At 45.2% G+C, this 25,751-nt stretch overlaps 1 protein-coding gene across 3 annotated transcripts in view; it reads right to left on the bottom strand.

Annotated features, from left to right (window-relative positions):
- The window catches only part of MTHFD1L (methylenetetrahydrofolate dehydrogenase (NADP+ dependent) 1 like), a 167,443-nt gene that overhangs the window by 39,631 nt on the left and 102,061 nt on the right, over positions 1–25,751 (bottom strand). For all 3 annotated transcript variants that reach the window (XM_080667109.1, XM_080667110.1, XM_080667108.1), the window contains exons 22-25: positions 22,142–22,183; positions 21,028–21,128; positions 20,313–20,490; positions 1,164–1,271 (exon numbers count right to left, since the gene is read on the bottom strand). In XM_080667109.1, coding sequence (XP_080523235.1) covers positions 1,164–1,271; positions 20,313–20,490; positions 21,028–21,128; positions 22,142–22,183 — 429 coding nt within the window. The remainder of the gene's footprint in view (positions 1–1,163; positions 1,272–20,312; positions 20,491–21,027; positions 21,129–22,141; positions 22,184–25,751) is intronic.

The following is a 25,751-nucleotide window of genomic DNA, read 5'->3' on the forward strand; positions in this document are numbered from 1 at the left end:
CACACACACACAAAACACCAAAACCCAATATACCGTATTACTTCATAAAATAAAGCACTTTTTAAGACTGAAATAAAAGCACCTAATATTAGAATAAATGACAGTCCTTAAATATTTTTAAAAATTCATTTTAAAAAAACCACCCTAGAACAATGACTTATTTTTACACATTTCATTGCACAAGATTGGAAATTTCACCATAGAACAATGTTTGAATATACAACAATGTTTGCGGATCTTTTCTTTTTTTCTTCTAAAGCACCAGTCAAGAATATGCATGGAAAATTCTAAGAAAACATGAGTTGTTGGTGGTCTTACCAACAACTGGTAGGCACTGGAAGCATTTAACAAAATGTTAAATATGATTTACAAAGCAGACTTCAGAGCTGGGGAATAAAAACACCTCAGATGATGTTCCCTATGAAGCTTTGCCATCAAGCTTGTGAAGGGCTTTGCTTCTATCTAGCAAAGTGGATGGGCATTCGAGGCATATGGTCCTCCTGTTAGGGTTAACCAGCTAAATGTGCTGCAGGGACATCCATTACCCAGGACCATTCTAGGACCAGATAGCGACTCAGGCTGCTGAGTCATGGCCGCCTTCACCGCTGCTTGGGGACTGCCTCTGTCACTCTCTGGAGGTAGAAGAGGATGGGGCCTTCAACCTAGGTGAACCATCTCATCACCAAGCCAACGAACCACCCGTATAAGAAAGACCACCCCCACCCCCGCCCCATCTCTATGTGCTGCACTCGTATTTGCCTAACCTGGCGTCATGCTAATATTTTTAAGGTAGTGAGAGACCTGAAATGAAGAGGAAGTACTACGATCACCTAAATCTGACCACAGCCACACGTCTAAGGACAGTTCGATGTTTCCAGCTGAGTGGGCGGGACTAAAGATCATACACCACACAGAAACACGGACACCCTCACATTAGACACATTTACAACCACAAAAATCAACATTGCATATCTCAAAAAAATAATGTTCTAATTACAGTCAACACCTGACACCCAAGGATAGCATTTCAATCTCTGTGGAGCACAAAGTAGATTAAATCAAGTTCTGTTGGTGATACATATATGAATTCTCAAATCAAGGCGAGTATTTAAAGAGCCTAAGGTGATTCCACTCCCCCTCCCCACCCCCAGTGTAACTTTTACCTGTTGTGTGTAAAGATCAATTTTGGATTGTGCCTCAGGAGAGAGTTCTATATCTCTGGCTCCATAGACAGCCTGTGCAATGGTTCTTATCTTTTCCACAACTGGAAGCTGGAGAAACACATATGACAGCAAAATCGTTAACTTTAATTTCATCACAGAATTAAGGGAAAATCAGTGAGATTTTGTGCAATTGTTTACAATTCCTCAGTTTCAGATCAGAGGTCAGCAAGCAAGTACGAAGCCTTAGATGTTCAGCCAAGTTAGAGGCTGCTTAGTTCAGCATTTTTATCCAGTGCAACATTTAAAAATGTGGTGTCTCCTATGCTTTTTAAACTCAGAACAAGAGTCTCCTCACCAAACACCGAGTGCTGATTGCTAAGTGGGTCTCAACTCCGGTTATATGACAGAGAGTGTCGCATTACTAAAGAATGGCTCATTTTCTTATGAGCAGAATGGGTTGAGATTTTAATATACATGTTGTTGTGATCAAACACTCTGTTGGGAAATCTAGTGTCACTTTATTCAATTATGAGAAATCTTGGAGAACGGGGAAAATCCGAGAAGATGAAATATGGGCAAATAAATGTGTGGGGAGATGAAAAATCTTCCATGATGCTAAATGGGAAATATGGATGCAGATTGCTGGTAAAATGCCAAAAGCCATCTTAAGAAACAAGAACGGTTCATTAGGAAAGGAATATGCCACAGGTAAAGTGATTCTTGAGGTAAGCAAAGCATTTGACGAAATTGTTCAGAATCTGCTGTGGGTAGGAAATGTAGGCATAACGCAGTTAGTAGGTTTACTCTTGGGTGAACAGTTGCTGGACCAAGTGCTGATGGAATAGACGTCACCCAAGGGGCAGAAGCCTCTCGTGGCCAGAGTCAAGGATTTTGGTTGGCTATGGCAAGTGGTACATTTGCATAAATTACTGTTACTATACACAGGAAAGAGAATTATCCAACAGGGCAAAATAGAAGCTAACGCCACCCTCCCAATCTGATAGACCCCAAAACTGCTTTAAAATGTGATTTTCACTATTATAGTTTTTATTATCGTATAGTTGTTCTGTGGTCTGGAACTTAGACGTTTCAACAAATAAAAAAGAAATGAAGATACAAACCATTATAATCTTTCAATGAAGAACATACAAGAGGATCTGAATCACTGGAGTGAAATACTTGGTTTTTGGATGAGGGAACTTGATGCTGTACAGATGTCAGTTCTCACAAACAACCTATTAGTTCAATGTCATTCTAATGAAAACCCCAAGAACACTTTTGGCTACTTGGCCAACTAATTCTAAAATTCATCATAAAGAGTAATGGCATAAATAGGTAAGATCACTTCAAAAATAAGTAAAACCAAAAGAAGAAAGACAGTAGGATTTGCCTTACTACCATACCAGGTATCAAAACTATGCTAGATAATCCCATGTGGTATTGGCATAGGACTAGACGCATTAATCAATGGAAGAGAAAAGGAACCCAGGAAGACACCTCAGCAGGTGTGGGATAGTATATAGCAGAAATAGCACAAAAATAGGGAAAGGGCTGCCCCTCCTACTGAATTCTGGCTGGAAAGAAAGTTAGATTCCTACCACACACCAGGCCCCCAAATAAATTCAATATGGAACAAAAGCATAAACTTCAAAATTAGAACTCTAAATAATAGAGGAAAACATTGGGAACTCTATGATCTGAAGGTAGGGAAAAATTTCTTAAATAAGGTAACAATAGACTACATCCTAAAGGAAATGATTTATAGATCTGACTACATCAAAAATTTAAAACTTTTTGTATAGAAAAAGACACTGTAAATAGGTTAAAGGATTGGGAAAAATCTGGGAGAAGATAGATGCAAATATTTAAAAGTCAAAAGATTAGCCGGGCCCATGTGCTCAGTGGTTGAGCATCAGCCTATGAATCAGGTCACTGTTCAATTCCCAGTCAGTGCATGTGCCTGGGTTATGGCTTCAATCCTCAGTAGGGGGCGTGCAGGACGCAGCCAATGGATGAATCTCTCTCATCATAGATGTTTCTATCTCTCTCTCCCTCTAATTTCCTCTCTGAAATCGATAAAAAATATATTAAAAAACCTTCTTTGAAATAGTCAAAAGATCAGTTACTAGAGAGGATATAAAAAAACAACAACTAAAACCTCCCACAGATCAAGAGAAAGACAAACAAATATTTAATTCTGGGCAAATGGAGTGTGACTAATAATCATATGAAAAAGCTCAATCTCATTAGTAATCAAGGAATGCAAATTAATGAAAAACCAATGCACACCCATTAGATTAGTAACACTAATCAAGCATAAGTGAGGATGTGGGGAAAATGACCCTTTCAAGTGCTCTTGTTGAGATGCTGATGGTCTAACCCAGTGGTCGGCAAACTCACTAGTCAACAGAGCCAAATATCAACAGTACAACAATTGAAATTTCTTTTGGGAGTCAAATTTTTTAAACTTAAACTTCTTCTAACGCCACTTCTTCAAAATAGACTCTCCCAGGCCGTGGTATTTTGTGGAAGAGCCACACTCAAGGGGCCAAAGAGCCGCATGTGGCTCACGAGCCGCAGTTTGCCGACCACGGGTCTAACCTACCATGAAAGATTCCTAACTAGTCACTTCACTTCTACTACACTCTCTACTCTACCAAGTCTAACCTTCCTAAAATGTACCCAAGTAAGAAAAACTCAAAAACCTTCAGCTCCCCATGGCCTACTAGTGGACAAAACGTGGTTCTGACATTTATGCATCTGTATGCTGTGCTCTGAAGCATCACTAGGTAAGACACCTATCTTCTTGCTTCTGAGCCCTGCACAGGAAGTCTCTGCTCCTGTAATCTTCGGAGACCAACTTCTGCCAAAACCCCTGAGCTCTCCACAATCTCTCTCAAAGGCCAGCTTCTCCAGGAAGCCTTTACTGCCCCCCCCCCAGCCCCCCAAAAAACCACCAAACACACACAGGTAGGCATTCTCTTCTCTGATGTCCAGGTGCCCTCGCCATGCTCTCACCTGGGTGTTACCCAGGACCAGAGGCTCTTCAGGCCTGGCAGGGAGTGGCTGCCAGCAAAGCTCATGCCATCTCAGACACACTGATGCATCTCAAAGATTGACAGCCCCAGGATCAGAGTCTGACACTGAACTCTACCAATGGCAAGAGGCCTCTTGTAAACCATGTCACAGGAGAAATCAGAGAAGAATCTCCACCTCTACAAGGGACAACTCTGGGAAGGAATGATTATCATCTCCAGGAGGGCAGAATACGAAACAAGGTCAGAAATCGGAAGTACTTTCTAGCCCAGTGTCTAAGGAAAAGCTGTAACCGCCAGAGCCCCTCACTAAGCAGTGACTGTCCATTCCGGGAGAACCAGTCTCAGGCAGGTGTGGTGCCAGGAATGCTGTGCAAGAAGGACTGCGCGAAGGCACCGTTGAGGCTGGGCCAGAGGGACAACCTCCAGGGTAAGTTCGAATGTAAAGGATTCATTGTTCGTATTAACGAAGAATAAAGAATGGCCCACCTCTTGTTCACCTAGAGGTGGGATGTGAGACAGCCCCTGGAGTGAGCAAAGGAGTGAACGTTTCTAAATTTCCTTCTGCCTAAACATAGATTCCATGTGGTTCCATCCTTACAAGAATCGATAAGGAAGTCCAGGAGGCTGGAAGAGCCTTAGGGGAGAAAAAGAACCTGTGTAATACTGTCAACAATAAAGATTTAAAAGAAGAAAGGAAGGAAAAAAGAAAGACCAGGAAGCGATGTAACCTGCCATCTCACTCATCAGCAGTGAGCTGACGGGCACTGAAAGGCCTGTTGTTGATGCTGCACTTAAACTAATACGACCTCCTCTCACGTCAATACATGCCTTGCAAAGAGCAGCCCTCTTTAAGGAATAAACGTTAATAGGAAGCGGAAAGGAATTTCCAGCACCCACACAGCAAGCACAATGACCAAGCTTTGCCAGGGAAGTCAGTTCTCAGGATACTGTGTCCCAGGCAGTGTCCCCGCGGCGTCCTGTCTCTGCTTGCACCCCCTCCCGGGCCGCTCCAGCCCTCTGGGGGTGCCGCAGCACAGCTGGGGGGCTGTTATCTCCATCGTTTTACTGCAGCGCGGAAGCAATGAGAGAAGGTGCTGGAAGTGTCTTGCTATACAAACCTCAAATACTATTATTATGGAGTGGGGGCAATAGGGACCAAAAGAGTTATGTTTTCTCTGGACGGAAAAACAAAAGGACAACAGAACAGATATTACTACTCCTAAATATTTAATGAGGAGAGTAGCACTATCGGCTGTACTCTGCGATCTGAAAATAAAGTCGGTGGGTGTAACTTCCCTATTAGGTAACCATTAAAGAACTCACGTGGGTGGCTAGTGAAGGTGTTCGTGTGGGTAGGTGTTTAATTGGTTTATGATTAGGTTTTAAACACGAAAATATTTTATTTCAAGAAATATAAATATTTAAATTTTAATTGTGTTAAGAGAGACATAACACAATTTACCATCTTAACCATTTTTAAGTGTACTGTTTCATATGCTTTTTTAAAATATATTTTTTATTGATTTCAGAGAGGGAGAGGGAGAAACAGAAACATCAGTGATGAGACAATCATTGATCGACTGCCTCCTGCACGCCGCCTACTGGGGATCAAGCCCGCCACCCAACCCGGGCCTGTGCCCTTGACGGAAATCGAACCCGGGACCCTTCAGTCTGCAGGCCGATGCTCTCCACTGAGCCAAACCAGCAAGGGCTGTTTCATATTCTTTAGTACCTTCTCCTTGTGGTAAATAAAACCAACCTCCAGAGCTCTTTTCATCTGAAAAACTGAAACTCTGTCCGTATTAAATACCAACTGCCCTGCTCCTGGCAAATCTTTCCACTTCCTGTCCCGGGGAATTGGACTGCCCCAGGACCTCAGATCTGTGGAATGACGCATGGACAATGGATGTCATTGCACCTGGCTTTTCATTTAGCACAGTGTCCTCGAAGTTCACCCATGTTGTTGTGTTGTAGTGCGCGCCCAAACTGCCTTCCTTTTTACGGCTGAGTAGTTTTTCATTGTGTGCACTTACTATATTTTCAAACCTACTCCTCCGTCAGTGCGCCCTGGGGCCGATCCCGCCTTTTGGCTAGTGTGTGAGACGGCTGCTGCGGTGACAGAGCTGGGCTGGACAAATCCCTCCTGGAGACCCAGCTTCCAATCCTCCGGGCATAAGGAAATAGAGGGTTTGTGGTCAGCAACTAACCCGTCTTCCTTTCCGATGTGTGTTTGAAGTGCTGTGGGAATGTCAAGCAGGTGCCAGGCTGACTCCGTGGGCTGTGCAGTCGTTTTAGTTCCTGCAGGAAAAGTGCAACCTCCCGCACACGCCACGTGGCCGGAGCAGAGGGCAGTGCGGAGAGCAGGAGGGGCCCGCGGCCGAGGCCCAGGCCGGAAGCCCGTTCCTCTCACCCTTGGTTTCCAACTGGACCTGAATGTGCAGGCTGCACCGCTGATGCCCCAGCCCCAGCCTCACCGACCCTCAGAGGTGAGGATGCCCCCTGGTCCCCCCCAACGAGAGGACGGGGGACTGCACCCCCGACGCCTGGGCCCACATGCCGAATAAACGAAGTGCTTCGGCTCAGTGCAGCCGGGAATCCCACCACTGAAGTTCTCTTGGGCCCCCTACCCCAATTTTCCTTTTTCACGTACATGTGCAAGTAAATAGATAAAAAGAACATCTCAGGAAACAGATCTTTCGGGTTTAATATAAAAACTAAAAACGGCCCTGATAAGGCAGTTCCCACTGCATACGGGCCAGGAAGTTCCTGCTGTTTCTCTGCTTGATTCTGGGGAGCAGTGTAACCCTTAAAGAAAAACAAAAAACAAACAAAAGCCAAGCTCAGCCCAATGATCCTGATCTGAACTTGATATTATCTGTAGTAAATGACAGTTTTTCTGAAACAAGTAAAATGCTAAATTATGAATGTTTGTGCATTAGTCATGCCTGGCTTTCCCCTGGCTCCATAAATATTTACTAATTTATTTATTCACTGTATCTTTCATCCTCATATCCCTACCTAGGAGAGGGGCCTGCACACAGTAGGCATTTCATAAACGTCTGGTGAGGGAATAAATAACCATATATGGCAAGTCCTTGCAAGATGCTACGCAGTGCGAAGAACTTCAGGGACTTTCTGTACAAAGCACTCGTGGCGTGAGGACAATGGTGAGTAAACAAGTAGGACAGGACAGTGTGTGACGAGGGCTCCGGGAATCCTTCTATTAAAGGTGGGAGGTCACGGGCTGCAGGGAAGGCAGGGAAATCTGCAAAAGTGGGCAAGACATAAAAAAGGACCTTGAATCACGCTTGAAGGATGTGAGAGATCTGAGCCAGCAATGAAAGGAGAGGTGATGCCACACACAGAGGAAGGCACACGTCAAGGTGTGGATGGCAGCAAACACAAGGTTTATCCTGGAAACAGTGTCTATTCTCTTGTATGATGCTTGACATATTTTTTTTAAAATATATTTTATTGATTTTTTACAGAGAGGAAGGGAAAGGGATAGAGAGTTAGAAACATCGATGAGAGAGAAACATCGATCAGCTGCCTCCTGCACACCTCCCACTGGGGATGTGCCCGAAACCAAGGTACGTGCCCTTGACCGGAATCGAACCTGGGACCTTTCAGTCCGCAGGCCGACACTCTATCCACTGAGCCACACCGGTTTCGGCGATGCTTGACATATTAATAAGCTACTTCACAAAGCCTGGTGTCTAAACTAGCACTGTATCTCAGATCTTTTTGAGATAACACTGTACGTTAACTCTTCATCTTCACCAACATATAACCCCGAACATGTTCTGCCTTGGTCAGGTCCCAAACCTCTTCAATGTACACTTAGGAAACCGAAAGAGTCTAGCACAGAGCCGTCCACTGGGAACGTCCTGTGATGATGGGCATCTTCTCCCTGCACTTTGCACCCAGTGGCCGCTAGCCTCGTGTGGCTGTGAAGCAGGTGAAATGCGACTAGTGCATCCGAGGAAATGAATTCTTAACTTGAGCAGTGGCACATCGCAGCACATAACTATGACCAATGGCCACATTGTGGCACTGTCCCTTGCATAGAGCAGGCACACCCTAAAAGCTGGTGGCAGCATAAAGGTAAGCTGGAGGCCGTCATGCTCCTCAATGTTCACTTCGTGGACGTGGCGATCCAGGCTCCAAGTTAGACAGCCCATCCTCCTTGAAAAGGCCTGCGGGAGCTGCCGGAATTATTCACTGAAGTTACTTAAGACCTGCTTTTTCATGGGATAAAACTGACCTACAAGTTCCAGAAAGCAGTTATTGAAATTTAAAAAAAAATTTTTTTGAGAAGAAAATGGGCGAAAATAAAGTGAAAAGAGTATTAAGTGCAATAGAAGAGAGTTAGAAATGAAGCTGCTAGAACTGGAGAAAGAGGATGCGAGAAGCTTTGTAACAGTGGCATCGCCCTCGGCAGCCCTCAGACCTCCTGGAAGACCCAGGAAAACACGACGCAGCGCTCCACCACCCACACTCCGCTCGCTCTGAGTAAGCCCACGGGACACTTGGCCGTGGCTTCGCCAGCCACAGGGAATAAAAACTACATTGTTCTTTTGTTTCAAGGCCCCAGAGGGGAGTTAATACGAATGAGACATTCCTCTGCTGTGATTGGGCAAAATGTTTGCCAATGCCCATAAAATATTTACAGGGAAGGACCAATGAATAAACTTGCAAGTTGAATAGAAATCTCTGGACACAGTAATTATTTCATTTTGTACTTTAAATGAAGCATGAATTTTAAATGACCTGCAAGTGCAGTTTGGTAAATAACCTTTCCTGTATTTAAATAAAAGAGTATAACATGCCCTAGCCCGTTTGGCTCAGTGGATAGAACATTAGCCTGCGGACTGAAGGGTTCGGTTTCGGTCAAGAGCACATGCCTGGGTTGCAGGCTCGATCCCTAGTAGGGGGCGTGCAGGAGGCAACCAATCAATGATTCTCTCTCATCATTGATGTTTCTCTCTCTCTCCCTCTCTGAAGTCAATAAAAAGATATAAAGAAAAGTATAACATGACACCATTGGCTGTTAATTTACCCGAAGCGTACCCAAGGTGCAAGGGGTTCCTTACAACGAACACTCAGGGTCAGGAGAGCATCTCTGTGTTGTTACTGAGAACAACAGGCCCATATCCTCGACACAAAGCATGTCCTTAGCCGGAAACCAGCACACGTGAGCAGCACATGAGCTACCAAGATGTACATGCTGACGTCCACGAGCCGCCTCTGAGCGGCCATCCCTGTTGGCTCTCTGGCCCCGGGCAACAAGTTCACCCCGAGATGCTCATTCTAAGGCCACCGGGGCGTGGAGATGGCTGGACCTGGGGAAGGAAAAAGGCTCCAAAATCCGCGTTTGTGCCTGAGAAGGGACAATAAGGAATTTACTCGGGTGAGCTTCTACACTCTTAAACGGGAGATTATAGCAACGTCAAAGGGAAGGCATACAGCAGGTCCCCCCCATAACAACTGCTCTCCCTGTAGGCCTGGGTCCCCCCAACTGCCCTTCCCTGCAGGCCCGGTCGCCCTGTCTCATCATAAGTTGTAGTTTTCTCTGAAGTGGTCTGTTAAATGTGGTGCCTTTAATGATAACATCTGCGATATTTTAAAAAATGTTCCTTAGTGCTTGGTTTTTAGGCTGAGAAAATAAATACTGTCCCCATACAATGCTGTGATGCTGTCTGAATTTAAGTCAGAAGGGCAGGGATGGACTGGCTAACATGTGCTGGGACACTGACAGTTCATTTCACATCCTTCCGTCTGTCTTGATTGGTCCATCATTTGAAATGAAATAAATGCACTTCTAGAAACTTCTGTCATAGTGACAGTCCATTTTTCAGGGTAGAAGAAGGCACTTAAATGAAGTCATAGGAATCCTTGTGACATGCACAAAGGAAACAGATCCAGATCACTGTTTTTCTCATCAGGTGCTATTTCCAGCATCAGACACAAAGCCGGGGGAGCTTTGCCAGAATCACACAGGGCCCAGTAGGCTGCGTGAGAAAGCTGGGCTGGTTCTAGCAATAGTGTCGGGTCTCACGAGACCCATCAGACACAGGTGAGCGAGCAGGTGCGGCCGAGGAGGTGGGTGATAGACTGCAGGCCCAAGGAGACTCGACAGAGACCCCGGAAGCCAGCGCTGGAGAAGGATCTAGTTTGTCAGAGATGTCAGGAGAGTATGCAGGTGGGTGTGGTGTGGTCGAGGGGAGATGATATGGGAATTCAGGGGGAGGAGGCCAGGGCAGAAGAGGGTGGTGAGGGACAGAAGCCGTTGAGGATGGATGACTGGAGCCTGAGCATCAGTAGGAAAAGAGAATATAGGGGCGTACATAGGGAAGAGAAATGGGTTTTTGAATGAGATACGTAATGACCGGCAGATGTAAGGGCAGCTTCCTATAGAACACTCCAAACATTCCATGCGCAGGGAGGGGGAAGGGAGAGAGCTGCAGTTGGTGGGGGAACCACAGAGACCAAGGACAGGGCTGAGGATAGGGAGCAAAGAGCCAGAGGAGGTCAAAGGCCCCGAGGGGGAGAAAAGAGTACAGGGATAAGGGCAACAAGAAGAAAGGACATCTCTTCTCCTTGGAGTGTTTCTTTGCAATGACTCTGAAATACAGGAGACATACAGAGATGTGCAAAAATGTCACTGTCAGTTTTTAAATTCTATTAACTAAAACTATATATAATATATATATATATAGTGTGTGTGTGTGTGTGAATGTACTTAATGCCAAAGAAATGTGCATTTAAAAATGGCTAAAATGGAAAATTTCATTTATATATATTTATACCACAATTTAAAAACACTATATATACACTACATATACATACATATAAGTAGTCATATGAAGGCATTTTTAAAACTAGAGGCCCTTGCCGAAACCGGTTTGGCTCAGTGGATACAGCGTCGGCCTGCGGACTGAAAGGTCCCGGGTTCGATTCCGGTCAAGGGCATGTACCTTGGTTGCGGGCACATCCCCAGTGGGAGGTGTGCAGGAGGCAGCTGATCGATGTTTCTCTCTCATCGATGTTTCTGGCTCTCTATCCCTCTCCCTTCCTCTCTGTGAAATATCAATAAAATATATTAAAAAAAAAAAAAAAAACCTAGAGGCCCGGTGCATGAAATTCGTGCACGGGGGTGTGTGTCCCTCAGCCCAGCCTGCACCCTCTCCAATCTGGGACCCCTCGAGGGATGTCTGACTGCCCGTTTAGGCCCGATCCTACCTGGATCGGGCCTAAACGGGCAGTCGGACATCCCTCTCACAATCCAGGACTGCTGGCTCCCAATTGCTCGCCTGCCTGCCTTCCTGATTGCCCCCAACCCGCTTCTGACTGCCAGCCTGATCAGCCCCTAACCACTCCCCTGCCAGCCTGATTGATGCCTAACTGCTCCCCTGCCAGCCTGTTTTCCCCTAACTGCCCTCCCCTGCAGGCCTGGTCACCCTAACTGCCCTCCCCTGCAGGCCTGGTCACCCCTAAATGCCCTCCCCTGCAGGCCTGGTCCCCCCCCCCAACTGCTCTCCCTGTAGGCCTGGGTCCCCCCCAACTGCCCTTCCCTGCAGGCCTGGTCACCCCCAACTTCCCTCCCTTGCAGGCCTGGTCCCTCCCAACTGCCCTTCCCTGTTGTCCTGATCACCGACAACTGCCCTCCCTTGCAGGCCTGGTCACCCCTAACTGCCCTCCCCTGCAGGCTTGATTGCACACAACTGCCCTCCCTTGCAGACCTGGTCCCTCCCAACTGCCCTCCCCTGATGGCCATCTTGTGGCGGCCATCTTGTGTCCACATGGGGGCAGCCATCTTGTTGGAGTGATGGTCAATTTGTATATTACTCTTTTATTAGATAGGATTAGATAGGATAGAGGCCTGGTGCACAGGTGGGGGCCGGCTGGTTTGCCCTGAAGGGTGTCCCAGATCAGGGTGGGGGTTCCCTTGGGGTGTGGGGCGGCCTGGGTGAGGGGCCTGTGGTGGTTTGCAGGCTGGCCACGCTCCCCGGTGACCCAAGTGGAGGCCCTGGTATTTGGGATTTATTTATATTCTATAATTGAAACTTTGTAGCCTTGAGCGGAGACCAAGGCAGGCCAGGTCAGGCGGAAAGCTTGGCTTCCTCCATCGCCGGGGGCAACTCAAGCCTCCTGCTCTCTCCAGCTCTGTGGCTGCTGCCATTTTTGTTGGGATTTATTTATCTTCTATAATTGAAACTTTATAGCCTTGAGCGGAGGCCTGGGCTGGCCAGGGCAGGTGGAAAGCTTGGCTTCCTCCATTGCCGGGGAAACCCAATCCTCCTGCTCGCTCTGTGGTCGCCACCATCTTGGTTGGGTTAATTTGCATATTACTCTTTTATTAGATAGGATTTGAGGCTCTGGTTGCAAATGCCTGGAATCCCATTAAAGGATAACCCTACCGACAACTGGCATATGTTCAAGTTTCAATCGTTAAGAAACAGAAAATAATTCCTCAATAATCAACCAAAAGCAAAGCAAACCAAAACAAAAACCCCTGACTTAACCCAATGTATGCTATAAGGGTCCGCAGCAGACACAAGCGGCGTGCCTTCCCCACACGTCACGCGTCTATAAAAAAAATGTTTTCCCTAAGTGGCAGCCCTGACCAACTTTAAAATCATCTTTCGTGAGAATTTTCAGCTGAAAATGTTCAAGAACACCCGAATTGTGAATAATATGTTTATTTTTAAAACTAAAGACCCGATGCACGAAGATTCATGCAAGAATGGGCCTTCCTTCCCCTGGCTGCTGGCACTGCCTTTGCTCCAGCTGGAGCTGCCTTTTCGCTCCGGCCCAGAACCGCCTTTCCGCCTTCCCATGCTGCCCAGAGGCCCAGAGCAGCTGGGGCAGTGCGGAACGCCTGCGTATGCAAATTAACCCGCCATCTTTGTTGGGTTAATTTGCATACTCACTCCTGATTGGCTGGTGGGTGTCGTGAAGATACGGTCAATTTGCATCTTATTCTTTTATTAGTGTAGATATTCACTGAAAATTGATTTTTTTAAAATTAAATTCAAAATATCATGGCATGTAGGGATGGTTTCTGTTTTGGATGCGTGGCAGTTAACTGGTTAAAAAGACCAGCAGGGGAGAAGACGCCTCAACGTCCAGTCAGTGAAAGCACAATAGTCCAGGAAGGAGGGATGCTGGCTGGGGCCCTGGGCCGAGTCCAGTCCGTTTTGATTTCCCTGTATCCAGCCCCCTCGCTGTGATCAAGAGAATGGCTTCACACAAAGAACAGGAAAGACCTTTTAATAAAAACAAACACTAGCCCCTGTTGCTGTCAAGGTTACACCTCAAGATGTTTGCAAGGTTAGAAGAAGGATACAGAGATGATTTTCAACCTTAATTCCAGATTTAACAAACAATATTCAGACTGATTTGCAAGCTGACTTTCAGCGTCAACCCATCCGTTGCAAAAGCAACTGAATTTCTATTATATCACGAATGGTGTTCAGTTCTAATGGAGAAACAATGCTAAACATCTTGCTTTGATTTGGTGGTGTCTTTCTGTGGTAGGCAGACAGACATGAGCAGAGCCAAGGCCAATGGGCCAGGTGCAAAAGGTCATCAGGGTGAAAAACCTTGGATGCCTAGCAGAGGACAATTGTAAGAGTGGGACCGTATCCCCAGGTGACTTTCCTCCCCTAGCATATCGCTGGTCATGTGGTTCGGGTTCGGACCCCCTGACCTTTCCTCCCTAGAGATGACATTTAGGCCTCAGTTCTATTCCAGCTTGAGGCCCAGAAAAGCAGCAAAGCCAGACAAACAACACCTTGGCCAAGGCTGACTTCAGGACCAGCTACAATACATTGACTAGTGACCCCCTGCCCTAGAGCTGACCAATCAATCAGTGGAGACCCTGATCCTGAAAGAACACACCTGGAAAGCTGCTGCATATTCTATTGAGACCTCCCCTAAAATCTCCACTTTAAAACCCTTACAACAGAGGACCCAGTGCACTCTCCCTCCTGGGGCCTTTCCCCTCCTTCCCCACCCCCAACCCCCACCGTGCATCACCGTTATCTTCCTCACTTTTAAGCTCCAAGGGCCCTTCCTTTGCCTCTATAACTTGTTCCCCAAGCCCAATTCTTCTATGAATTACTTCTTCTGCCTCTGTGATTTTCCAGATAAATGTTCTCTTATAGTTTGAGTCTTGGCTCTGAATTCTTTCCTAGCCAGAACCCAAGTACCCAGGTTGCTGAACCCAGGTACGTCCAATCCCACTGTTCGAACACCAGATGCTGCTCTAGCCACCCCCAACATTTCTTTCTCGGTGCACTAGGAGCCTTGGATTCTAATTCCTGGCTTTAAGCCGCTTGGACAGGAAATCAGTCCTAGAGTCTGCCAAAGGTACCTGTGTTGCAAGAGAATTCTTGCAGTCAATTCAGGAGGCCCTCTCTCTTTCTGAGTGACTGTAGCAGGAGGAAGATCTAACACTGCTTGCCAGCTTCCTACATTTCTGCATTTTCCTCCGAGACATTTAATTTGGTCCTCACAGCAACAAGGTGAATTTGAAGTTGGTGTTACTTTCAGACACTATCGGTAAGAAAGCTGAGGCTCAGCGATGAGTCAACTTGCCCAAATTTATATCTGTAGTAAGAATTAAACCTTGTCAAGATTTGAACTCAATTCTGCATGATCCCAAGGCTTTATTCTTCTTAATTCTAAGTGTCCCTTTGCTATGGGGTAAGTCCCCCATCTTCTCTGAACTTCTGTTTCTGCAGCTATAATGCATAGTCCACGGACTTACGCTTGAAAAGAGATATGAAAGAGGAATGTTAGTGTGTAAAGTGCAAACATGAATGTGTCCTTCTGCTCTCCTATTTTCCTGTGTGCTTGCAGAGATATTACACTCGTCAACTATAAAGATATTGTAAAAAGGAATAATACAAAAGAAAATGTCATACAGAAATGAATTTGGAGGTAACTCTTAACTTCTTAAAGGGGTCTGTGGTTGTCTAACATGATTGACATAATATTGTGGTGGGCAGTTAGACAGACATGAGCAGAGCAAGGATGACAGGCCAGGTAGAGAAGGTTACCGGGGCGGGAAACCCTGGGTGCCTAGCACTGGGCAAAACTGGGAGCACAAGGACCTCACACCGAGGGTGACCGTCCCTCCCCTAGCAGAACGCTGGTCATGCGGTTTACACCCCCTAACCTCTCATATTGCTCGCTGTGCGGTTTGGACCCTCTCCTGACCTTTCATAGGGCTGGTCTTGTGGTTCAAACCCTCCCCTGACCTTTCATCCCCTGGCATATTCCTAGTCATATGGTTTCAGACCCCCTTAGAGGAGGAACAAGGGGCCAGAGAGAATAGCCCCATAGGACACCCACAACAAGCCCCTGCATGACCACTCCCGTAAGGGTTGGGCCCTCAGGACAATGAAGCTCTGACCCGCATTACATAATCCAGGAACACATGTAATTTTGCTCTCTTTCTCCTGAATTCTAAGGGTCCCCGCGAGACTTGCAACCAGGGGAGCAACAGGCAGTGGCAGCTGCAGCTTGTCCTGGATTAAGTCCCTAAGCCTGCCTCAAAGGCCCCCTTTTCTATGACGCTTCGGTGAGCTAAAAGCAGCCTCACCTTGGCTCACTTCTGTCACTGTGACTTTTACTTTCAGGGAGTCCACGCAGCCCGGCGTGGCTCACGTCTCTGCTCTAACCGTTTCTAGGGAGCTAAAGCAGAGCACTGCCTAGGCTTTCTCCCATGGCCTTTTCTATCCTAGGCCCTTCCTTTGTCTCACTGTTCCCAGCTTTAATAAATGCACTCTCAAAATCACCTGGACTCGTTTTGTGAAATCTTTTCCTGCATGAAATCAAGAATCCATACACTGCTGGCCGGCCCCAGGCAGACCTGCCGTGGGCCCGATCCCTTTTTGGTGGCAATATGATTGAGAGAATATGATGCATTCTATTTAAAATTTAAATAAGTTAATTCCTACATGATAAGTTTCCTATGAACAATTAGGCCACTGCACTTTATTCCAAATTTTTTAAATTATTACGAATTAATCAATAGCTGCCTCCAGAACTCTAATTAAAAGTTGCCTACTCTATTTTTTTTTAATATATTTTATTGATATTTTACAGAGAGGGAGAGGGATAGAGAGCCAGAAACATTGATGAGAGAGAAACATCGATCAGCTGCCTCCTGCACACCTCCCACTGGGGATGTGCCCGCAACCAAGGTACATGCCCCTGACCGGAATCGAACCCAGGACCCTTCAGTCCGCAGGCCGGCGCTCTATCCACTGAGCCAAACTGGTTTCAGCTACTCTTTTTTTTTTTTTTTTTTTAATATCAAAGGGTAAAATTATTTATTGAGGCAGAAATAGTGATAGAAACAAAGAAAAGATGCTTAAACTACCATCTCAGTAAGTTACTGCATGCATGAGTTATTCCAGGGCAATTTAATATTAGTGATAATATTATGACAGTAATTTTTCATAGACTTATTTTTTTGTATCAGTTTTAGATTCATAGCAAAACTGAGTGGAAAGTACAGAGAATTCTCATATAGTCCTGCCCCCACACATACATAGCCCCTCCTATTGATGAACCTACACTGACACATCATTATCAAAAAGTTGCCTACTCTTGAATTAGGAGATACTTTGGTTAAGAATGTGCAGAACTGTTCTTGAGGAGTGGCTGCTTAACTCAATTTTCTGTGAAGTTCAGATAGACCCCCAGCTCAGCAGTGTAGCTTGTTTCTTGCTTTAACTACGGGCTCCCCGCTGTTGTCCAGCCTCAGTGTCTATGCGGCCAGATGTCTCTATTTCTCTCTCACTGTTCCTCTTTCCGTGGGGGTTCCGAGCCATTTCTACTCCCCATCCACAAGCAATCATGCCCTGTGCTCCCACACTCTTTCAGCTTCCTCCAAGTGATCTCAGGTGTCTTCCTTCTGTAACACAGGCCCGGGGCAGGGGTGGGGCAGTAAGAAAGAAGACGCCATGGATCCTGTACTGAATACAATCCTAGTGTGATGGAGTTGGAGGAGGTCCCAAAAGGCACACAACACAAGCCCAGTCTGAACTGAGAAGCAGGGGCAGCCGGGTGATTCATCCAAAAGCATTTTATCGTCTTTCTTTCTGCAGAAAGAGCAATCCCACACCTACCAAGCTGCCAGGCACCTAACGATTAGTCATGGAGGGAAAAACAAAGGGGAACAGAAAGGGTTTCAAGAAAACCATTACTTAGTCTACAAAGGTTCACCAGCATGGAATATACAAGAAATCAGGGGAAAGCGTATGAGCTCGGTTATCGACTGCACCAACCAATTCAGATTTCTATGCTGTTACAAGACAAGGCTGTAAATGGGCTCATGTTACCTAAAATCGCCTTACCAGTGACAGGAGCACAGCTCGGAGGGAGTATGACGTGAACCAGAACAGCACTAACCCTTTTCACAAACAGTCATGTAGCAAGAGGCGGGGAGACTGATTATCAAATAAACAATTATGCAGCTCAAATCTAATTTCTGTTACAAGAAAAGGGAGCAGCATATGTTGGCAAAGGAGGTAAGAATCCGGGCCCTGAGGCCACCTATCAAATACAGGACTTCAGACCACATTATTATAAATGTTCCCTTTCCACAGGAGAGCAGACATTCTAACAGCATTATCTCCATGAAGAATGAGAATTCAGGAAAAATAAATTTAGTGGGAAGGGAAAGGGTTCATCTTAGGGTGAGTGCGCATGTGTGAGACAGCATAACTCAGGAACAGTCTTCTATTCCCTGACCTTTTCACCTGGGATGGTCTTCTTGAAAAGAGACACACTTACGAAATCATTCATTTAAAAACCAACACTGCCGTTGCCACTCAGAGTGGGGTGGGCGCTTCAGACTGGACGGTGACGGCCTGAGAGTGAGTTTCCTACTGTTTGTGTAAAGGGCTGAGGGCTGTGCCAGGCGCTGAGACACCCCGAGAAGGTTTACCCGGGCGGCAGGGTGCAGGGAGGAATACGAGATCACCAGGGCCAGCCACCATCTGATTGGCTACATGCCTGACGTGCCCACTGCAGGGCTGACTCTATCTTTGCTTATCATCTCCAGGGGCAGAGAACCCACAGCCTCTAATGAGAATTCTTTTCTTCATGTAAAACTAAGTCCCCGCCCCCTCTTTACTCTCTACCACTCTCTCTGTAACGCAGAACATTTTAGTCTCATTCATACAATGGCTTTGGGACATGACAAACCTGTGCTGGGCTAACCATCCTAATACATTCCTGAGGTCCTTCCTTCCACAAACATCTGCTGAACATAACTGTCTCCCTCACTGGGCATGGACTCCGGGCCCATCTCTGTCATGTTCCTCTCCAGGCGGGTCACTGAGCAGGTTACTTGACCTTAGTTTCTTTATCTGTAAAATGGGGAGTGGGGGCAACAATTCCTACCCGACAGGAACATTAGGTGCAACGAAGTGAATGTACAAAGTACTCATCATGCCTGGCACTCAAGCTTTCCTCAGAGGGAGCCTTCGCCTCAGGCCAACATCATGCTCACGGTGACGCAGCGCTGGACTTCCAGGCAATGCTACTATGCCCTCTCTTCACTCAGCTTTCGGCCACTGCCAACTGAACAGGAAGGAGGGGAGATGCTATTGCTGTGACATCTGAGAGACAGACCGACAGAATCTGTGAGGGATGAAGGAGGAGCAGTCAGCTGCAGGCTATCCACTCTGACAATCATGGGTTACCTCTGAGGACAAAGCTAGGAGCCAGGGCTGGCGCCACAGAAGGCAGAATGGAGATGTTTAGGTGGGTGCCGGGGTAAACTGAGGAAAAGCGAGGTCCTGAAAGTCAGATTTTCTTAGTGAAAGCTCATTATCCAGATATGTTTAAAAATATACCAGATGATTCAGCAACTCCACTTTTGAGTATATATCCAAAAGAATTCCAAGCAGAGTCTTGAAGAAGGATTTTTACACACATGTTCATAGCAGCATAATTTACAATTAGACAAGTAGTAGAAGCAACCTAGGTGGCCAGCCACAGATGAATGGATAAACAAAATGTGGCATTGTATATTACCCTTCAGTTTTAAAAAGGAAGAACATTCTGACATATGCAATAACATGGATGCATCTTGACATTATGTTAAGTTACTGCTATAGACTGAATATTTATGTCCCCCGAAGGTGTTGAAGTTTAATCCCTAAGGTGATGTTATTGGGAGGTGGGGGCTTTAGGGGTGATTAGGTCATGAGGGTGGAGCCCTCATGAATGGAATTAGTGCCCTTATAAAAGAGACCCTATAGAGCTCCCTCACCCCTTCCACCCTGTGAGGATGCAGTGAGAAGACCCTCACCTGACACCGAATCTGCCTCGATCCTGGACTCCCCAGCCTCCAAAACTGTGGGAAATTCATTTCTGTTGTTTAAAAGCTACCCAGTCTATGGTATTCAGTCCAAAGGAACTGAAAACTGAATAAGCCAGTCACAAAAAGACAAATACTGTATAGTCTCACTTACGTGAGCTACTTAGAGTTTGTCTAGTCAAACTCAGAGACAGAACGTAAAATGGTGGTTGCCAGGGGCAGAGGGGAGGGAAGGAATGGGGAGCTATTGTTTAATGTGAATATACTTAATACCATTGAACTGTACATCTAAAAATGGTAAAGATGGCACATTTTAATGTTATGTGTATTTTATCATAATTTAAATTTTTTTTTAAATATACTAAACATAGCTCAAGAAAACTAAAACGAGGGAGAAGAGCTATAGTAGAAATGAACAAAGGAAATACGACCCATGATTAGACAAGCCTTATGAAGATGCTCAAAAGTCTGTTCCTGTGCAAATCCCGAAAGTGTTAGCTGTTGGTCCCAATTCTCCAAAGCTCCTCCTCACGGATGCCTACTATTCGGAAGCAGAGAACCGTCAAGAGCACAGGCTTTAGGGCAGGGAGCAGGGGGTCTGCCCTTGGCAACGTGGCCCCGTCAGATGGCTTAACCTCTTTCCCCTTCTCTTCCTTCTCTGCTTGTGGGTTGTTGTGAGGACCAAATGGGACAAGCCATGCAAAGCTGTCAGCACCAGTTAAAGTGTAAAAAACATTGGCCATCATCACTGTTGTGGGACCTTACCTGGACATCATACAGGAACTGGAAACGGCTTCTCTTACTTGCAGCTTCTCTCACAGCCCAAGCCAGGTCCACCGACCCCTTTCCACCCATCGACCAGTGGTAGCAGGGGACCGCATCAAAGGCGCCAGCCCGCTTCGCGAGCTCACACACCAAGTCAATCTCAGCCCGGGTGTCAGTCCTAGTGATGAAAACGTTTGTGGTTTTGCATCTGCATTCATTTAGCGATGTTTTTAAAGAAAGACTAACCATTTATACAGAACTTTGTTCTCTAACACTGAATATATTTTAAACATCAAAAGTGGTTACATCGTGCTTAAATAAATCAGACTTAAAGAAAGGCATGGGGGAGAAAAAATCCCTTGCAACATGATTCAAATATTTCAAGTTGTTAAGGGTTTTATTGAGAAAATTCCATAACACATCCCTTTGATCATCCACAGTTTTTCAAACAGAAATGCTGGGTGGAATTAAAAAAAAAAAAAAAAAAAGGCCCAAGAAATGTAAGTCACTATATAGATTTCATTTCCCTAGTAACATCTGAGAACATTTCTGCTGTAATGAAACCAATCAAACCAAACCAAACAAACAGAAAGAGCAGAGTATTCCTGGATACTTTCCGACGAAGCAGAGAAAGCCCAACAACCTAAGACACGAATCTAGTTCGCAGGGTGGCCCAAGCGCTACGCCCACATTTAAAGGAGGACGCCTGACTTACTTGAAGACATTCAGAGCCACGACCACAGGAACCCCAAAGAGCTGAGCGATCTGAATCTGCTTCTGGAGGTTACAGCAGCCATCTGCCACCAGCTGGATGTTCTGCAAGAAAACCAGACCCCCAGGCATCGCATCCCACCACACCTGCCACACTCAGCTGCGAGGGCCACCGTGGCAGGGCTTGCTGCCATATTTGCTCGCCCTATGGACCTAGAAGCTATGCAGGAGCTACACACAGATCCCATTTTCCTCCAAGAGAGATGAATGAAGAAGGAGGAGGTGGCTCCTTTTCAAAATAATTTCTACAATTATTCTGAGTCCAATGGCATATTTGAGTCTTGAGTCAGGCAGCTGTTTTTGCAGCTGACCAGTGGCTAGGACATAAGCAACGTGCCCACACCCCTGCAGGTTGGTGGATAAGAAGAAGGCTCCAGCCAAAACCGGTTTGGCTCAGTGGATAGAGCGTCAGCCTGCGGACTGAAAGGTCCCGGGTTCGATTCTGGTCAAGGGCATGTAACTTGGTTGCGGGCACATCCCCAGTAGGAGGTGTGCAGGAGGCAGCTGATCGATGTTTCTCTCTCATCGATGTTTCTGACTATCTATCCCTCTTTCTTCCTCTCTGTAAAAAATCAATAAAATATATTTAAAAAAAAAAAAAAAAAAAAAGAAGGCTCCAGGAGGATGAGGAGAGCTGTCTAGCCAGCCTCTGCTCGAACCCCTGGCGCCACCTGTAGGAGAGGAGAGGTACTGTTGACAGTAAACCAAAGTCTATTTACAGAGTCAAGTAACTCAGGCAAGTCATTAAGCCAGGAGTCAGTTTTTCCCACACCTAAACACATGGATATAGGTTGTGTATTTGTTTCTGTGCTGGAGACCGTGAGCTGGGGGTAAGGAGCAGTAGATAAAGCCCATATCTATTATTTCTTGAGATTGAAGCGTTAACTGAATGGACTGTATCCCTACCCCCCAACCCTTTCCTGTAGGATTGTTAGAAAAGCACTTTTCTAAGACGCCGTGGGTGGAGGACTTATCCACTAATTGCAGTCAACTGCAAGCCAGTGGTAACTGGGTTTGAATGATTCTCCACTGCGGCCTCTTCAAGCAGTCACTCTTACCTCCTCTGTGTATTCTTTCTTAAGAGGGACACCAGCAGTTACCTGAGATGAGACAAAATGAAGAATTATCTCATTAAAAGGCTTACGCTAGCCCTGGATGGTGTGGCTCGGTTGGTTGAGCACTGTCCAGTGCACCGAGAGGTTACTGGTTTGATTCCCCGTCAGGGCACATGCCGGCGGTTGCAGGTTTGATCCCCAGTAGGGGGCCTGCAGGAGGCAGGCAATTGATGTTTCTCTCTCAGATAATTAAAAACATTAAAAAAAAATGCTTCCTCTAATTCATCAAGAGCCGAAAGAAAAACAAATCATAGACACTTTTAGGGAAGGTGCCTTTAAAAGTACATTTCGTCGTTTTAAACCAATAACTGGTAGTCCTGGCTGAACATACATTCTCGTGGGAAGCTTTTAAAAAACAATGGTTCCTGGGCCCCACCCAGACAAATTAAAGCAGGATTTCTGGGACTGGGACCCAGGATCCGTGATATTTAAAAATTCCCCCAGGTAATTCCAATTTGAGCCAATATTGAGAACTTTCATAAAGTTGCACATCATCCTGGCATAAAATGGAATCTATAACATGATCAATACCTGAATTATACAAAGCACACCATCTTTCTAAGCCATTTTAAAGCAATGCCGTTACTATTTATTTTGGCCTAGGTTGGCAGGACAGCTTAAAGATGAAGAAAGTAAAGTTGAGAGAATGCAGGAGTCTTGTCGAAGGTTATAGAGCAAACGAGAGCAGAACAGGGGCTTGAATGTAACAGGGTTCTGAAACCCAATTTTGTACTTCTCCACAATCCCACGAGGTTTTTATCAATGGCCTGCTACCGGTTTCAGTGAGACCCTGGAAAACATTTTGATTTACTGAGGGCATGGTGACTGACTCTCAGTGGGAGAGGTCTTGAGAATATAGAAATATATAGAATAAAGAAGTTACCTCTGTAACGGATCAGATTGTTTTTGGATTATGTGTGAAAACAAGTTATTTTCAGATGGGTTTTCCCAGCACTGAGTGAATGCTAGATTGAAAAAAGGACAGAAAGTACTGCTGAGCTTGCACACATGCAAAGTTCTACAGAATCCAACACGGAGCAAAAGCAGGAAGAATGGACTGGATACAAACACCAACAAGAGGGTCAACTAAACCAAAAGTTGGTTCTTAAAAAGACTAACGAAGTCACCCTGGCCAGGTGGCTCGGTTGTGAAGCATTGTCCCATACACCAAAGAGGCTTCCGGTTCAATTCCTGGTCAGGTTACATACCTACGATAAGGTTTTGATCCCTGGTCAGGGCACATACAGAGGCAACCAATCTATGTTTCTCTCTCACATGGATGTTTCTCTCTCTTTCTCCCTCTTCCTCTCTCTAAACATATCCTCCAAAGGTTCATGTAATATTTGAAAGTTAAATAATACAATTTGCAGCACTGATAGATTAAAATGGAAGAACATATCATCTCAATAGATGAAGAAAATTGTTCAACACCTAGTTAGTATAAAAACTCGGCAAACTGCATATTAAAGGTAATTTCTTCAACCTGATAAAGAACATATACTAAAAATCTACAGAAAACATCATAGTGATGAACTATTAAAAACATTTTCTTTCAGATCAAGAATAAGGAAAGAATGCCCTGTATTACCACTCCTATTTAATACTGCATTGCATCTAGGAAGACGTGGTTAGTGACAAGAAAAAAGTAAAAAGATTGAAAAGGAAGAAACAGAACTGTCATTATTTTCAGATATGATTGCCCATATAGAACTCTCCAAAGTATCAATAGCTAAAGTAATACAATTAACAAGATACTTTTTTAACTCATAAGGATGTAATGTACAGCATGGTGTCTTATGATTAATAATACTGTGTTGCAAACTTGAAAGTTTCTGAAGAGTAATTCTTAAAAACCCTCACCATAAGAAAAAAAATTTTGCAGCTATATATGGTGACAAATGTTAACTAGACTTACCGTGGTGATCACTTTGCAATGTGCACAAATATTAAATCATTATGTTGCACACCTGAAACTAGTATAATGTTATGTCACTTCTACATCTAAATAAAAGGAAATCAGAGAGGTCACTGTATATAAAAGCAATATGTGAGAATCCAGAAGTAACCTGTTACACTACTTAAAAATATAAAGTGCACAAGAACACATCTGTAAAAGGATGTAGAAACCCTTGTGAAGTAAACTATAAATCTTTATTAAAAAACATTTAAAAAGACCTAAATCAATGAAGAGATGTCCCCTGTTCTTAGATGGAAAGCTGTCAAATCTCCCCAAACTGATCTATTGATTTAAGGCCATTGCAATAAAAATCGTAACAAATTCTTCAAGGAACTGTCTGAACTAATTCTACAATACACATGGAAGGAAAAGGGCCAATCACAGGCCAGGCATGCGTGGAGGACGAGAAGGACCCGGAGCGTGGCCGACAGGCTACCAGTGCAGCCCAGACACAATTACATGTAACGAGACGAGTGTGAGGGAAGCAGGTCCCAGAGAAAGACCTCCACCTGCATGGAGAACTGATCTATGAAGAAGCAGGCTTGAGGGTCAGAAAGGAGGACCTATTTCAGTAAGCAGGACCAGGCCCATTGGTTATTAATACAGAAAACATAAAATTAGATCTAGTCATTGCACCATACACCAAAAATCAGCAATATCGGGAGTGATGGTTCATTTTATGTGGCAACTTGGAGCACAGGGTGCCCAGATATTTGGTCAGACATTATTGTGGGTATTTCCGTGAGGGCGTTTTTTTGAATAAGCATAACATTTACGTTAGTGGACTCTGAGGAAAGCAGATGGCCCCCCACAATGTAGGTAGGCTGCATTCCAACAGCTGAAATGTCTGATTAGAACACAGAGACTGTGTGCAAGGGGAAATTCTCCAGCAGAGTTCTTCAGCCTGGGACCAGGACTGGGATACTGGCTTTCCTGCGTCTCCAGCCTACTGGTCTACTCTGCAGATTTTGAGCTTGTCAGCCTCCATAACGGCATAAGCCAATTCCTTATCATACATCTCTTTTTATATAAATACATACCTATTGGTTCTAAAGAGCCCTCCTTAACACAACGGGTTTAGAGAGTGAACTGTACAATGAAACTGGATGAGAATGTTAGTTCTGATGTTGCACCAAGAACGCTCAGCACTTACGAAGACAGGATATGAATTCAAAATGATTGCGGCTAAAATGGGCAAGTTCAAGGGTCACAGGATTTTCCACTGCACAGACTATGGAAAACAACCAAGCTGAACAAACAGAAGAGACAGCCACGGTTATTAGTGTAATGATATCTAAAGGAAGTAGAAATCATAGTGGATTAAAAAAAAATGACCATGGAGCTGATTCAAGTAAGGAGGAGTGACACTGAGATGAATAATATGAACTATAGGATTAAGAAGATGAAAGTTCATTTATTATTCAATTACTGAAAACATTTCCTGGATGCAGACTATGCCAGGCAGTAGGGATACACAAATTAAGAAGACATAGTCCTTAATCTCGAGGAATTAAAAGTTGAGCAGGGAGACATACATACAGACATCCATAAAACAGTGACGCAGAAGGCACTCCCGAAGCTCCAGAGAGCGATGCG

The sequence above is a fragment of the Plecotus auritus genome, assembly GCF_963455305.1.
Source record: "Plecotus auritus genome assembly, chromosome: 4".
NCBI classification, from domain to species: Eukaryota; Metazoa; Chordata; class Mammalia; order Chiroptera; family Vespertilionidae; genus Plecotus; species Plecotus auritus.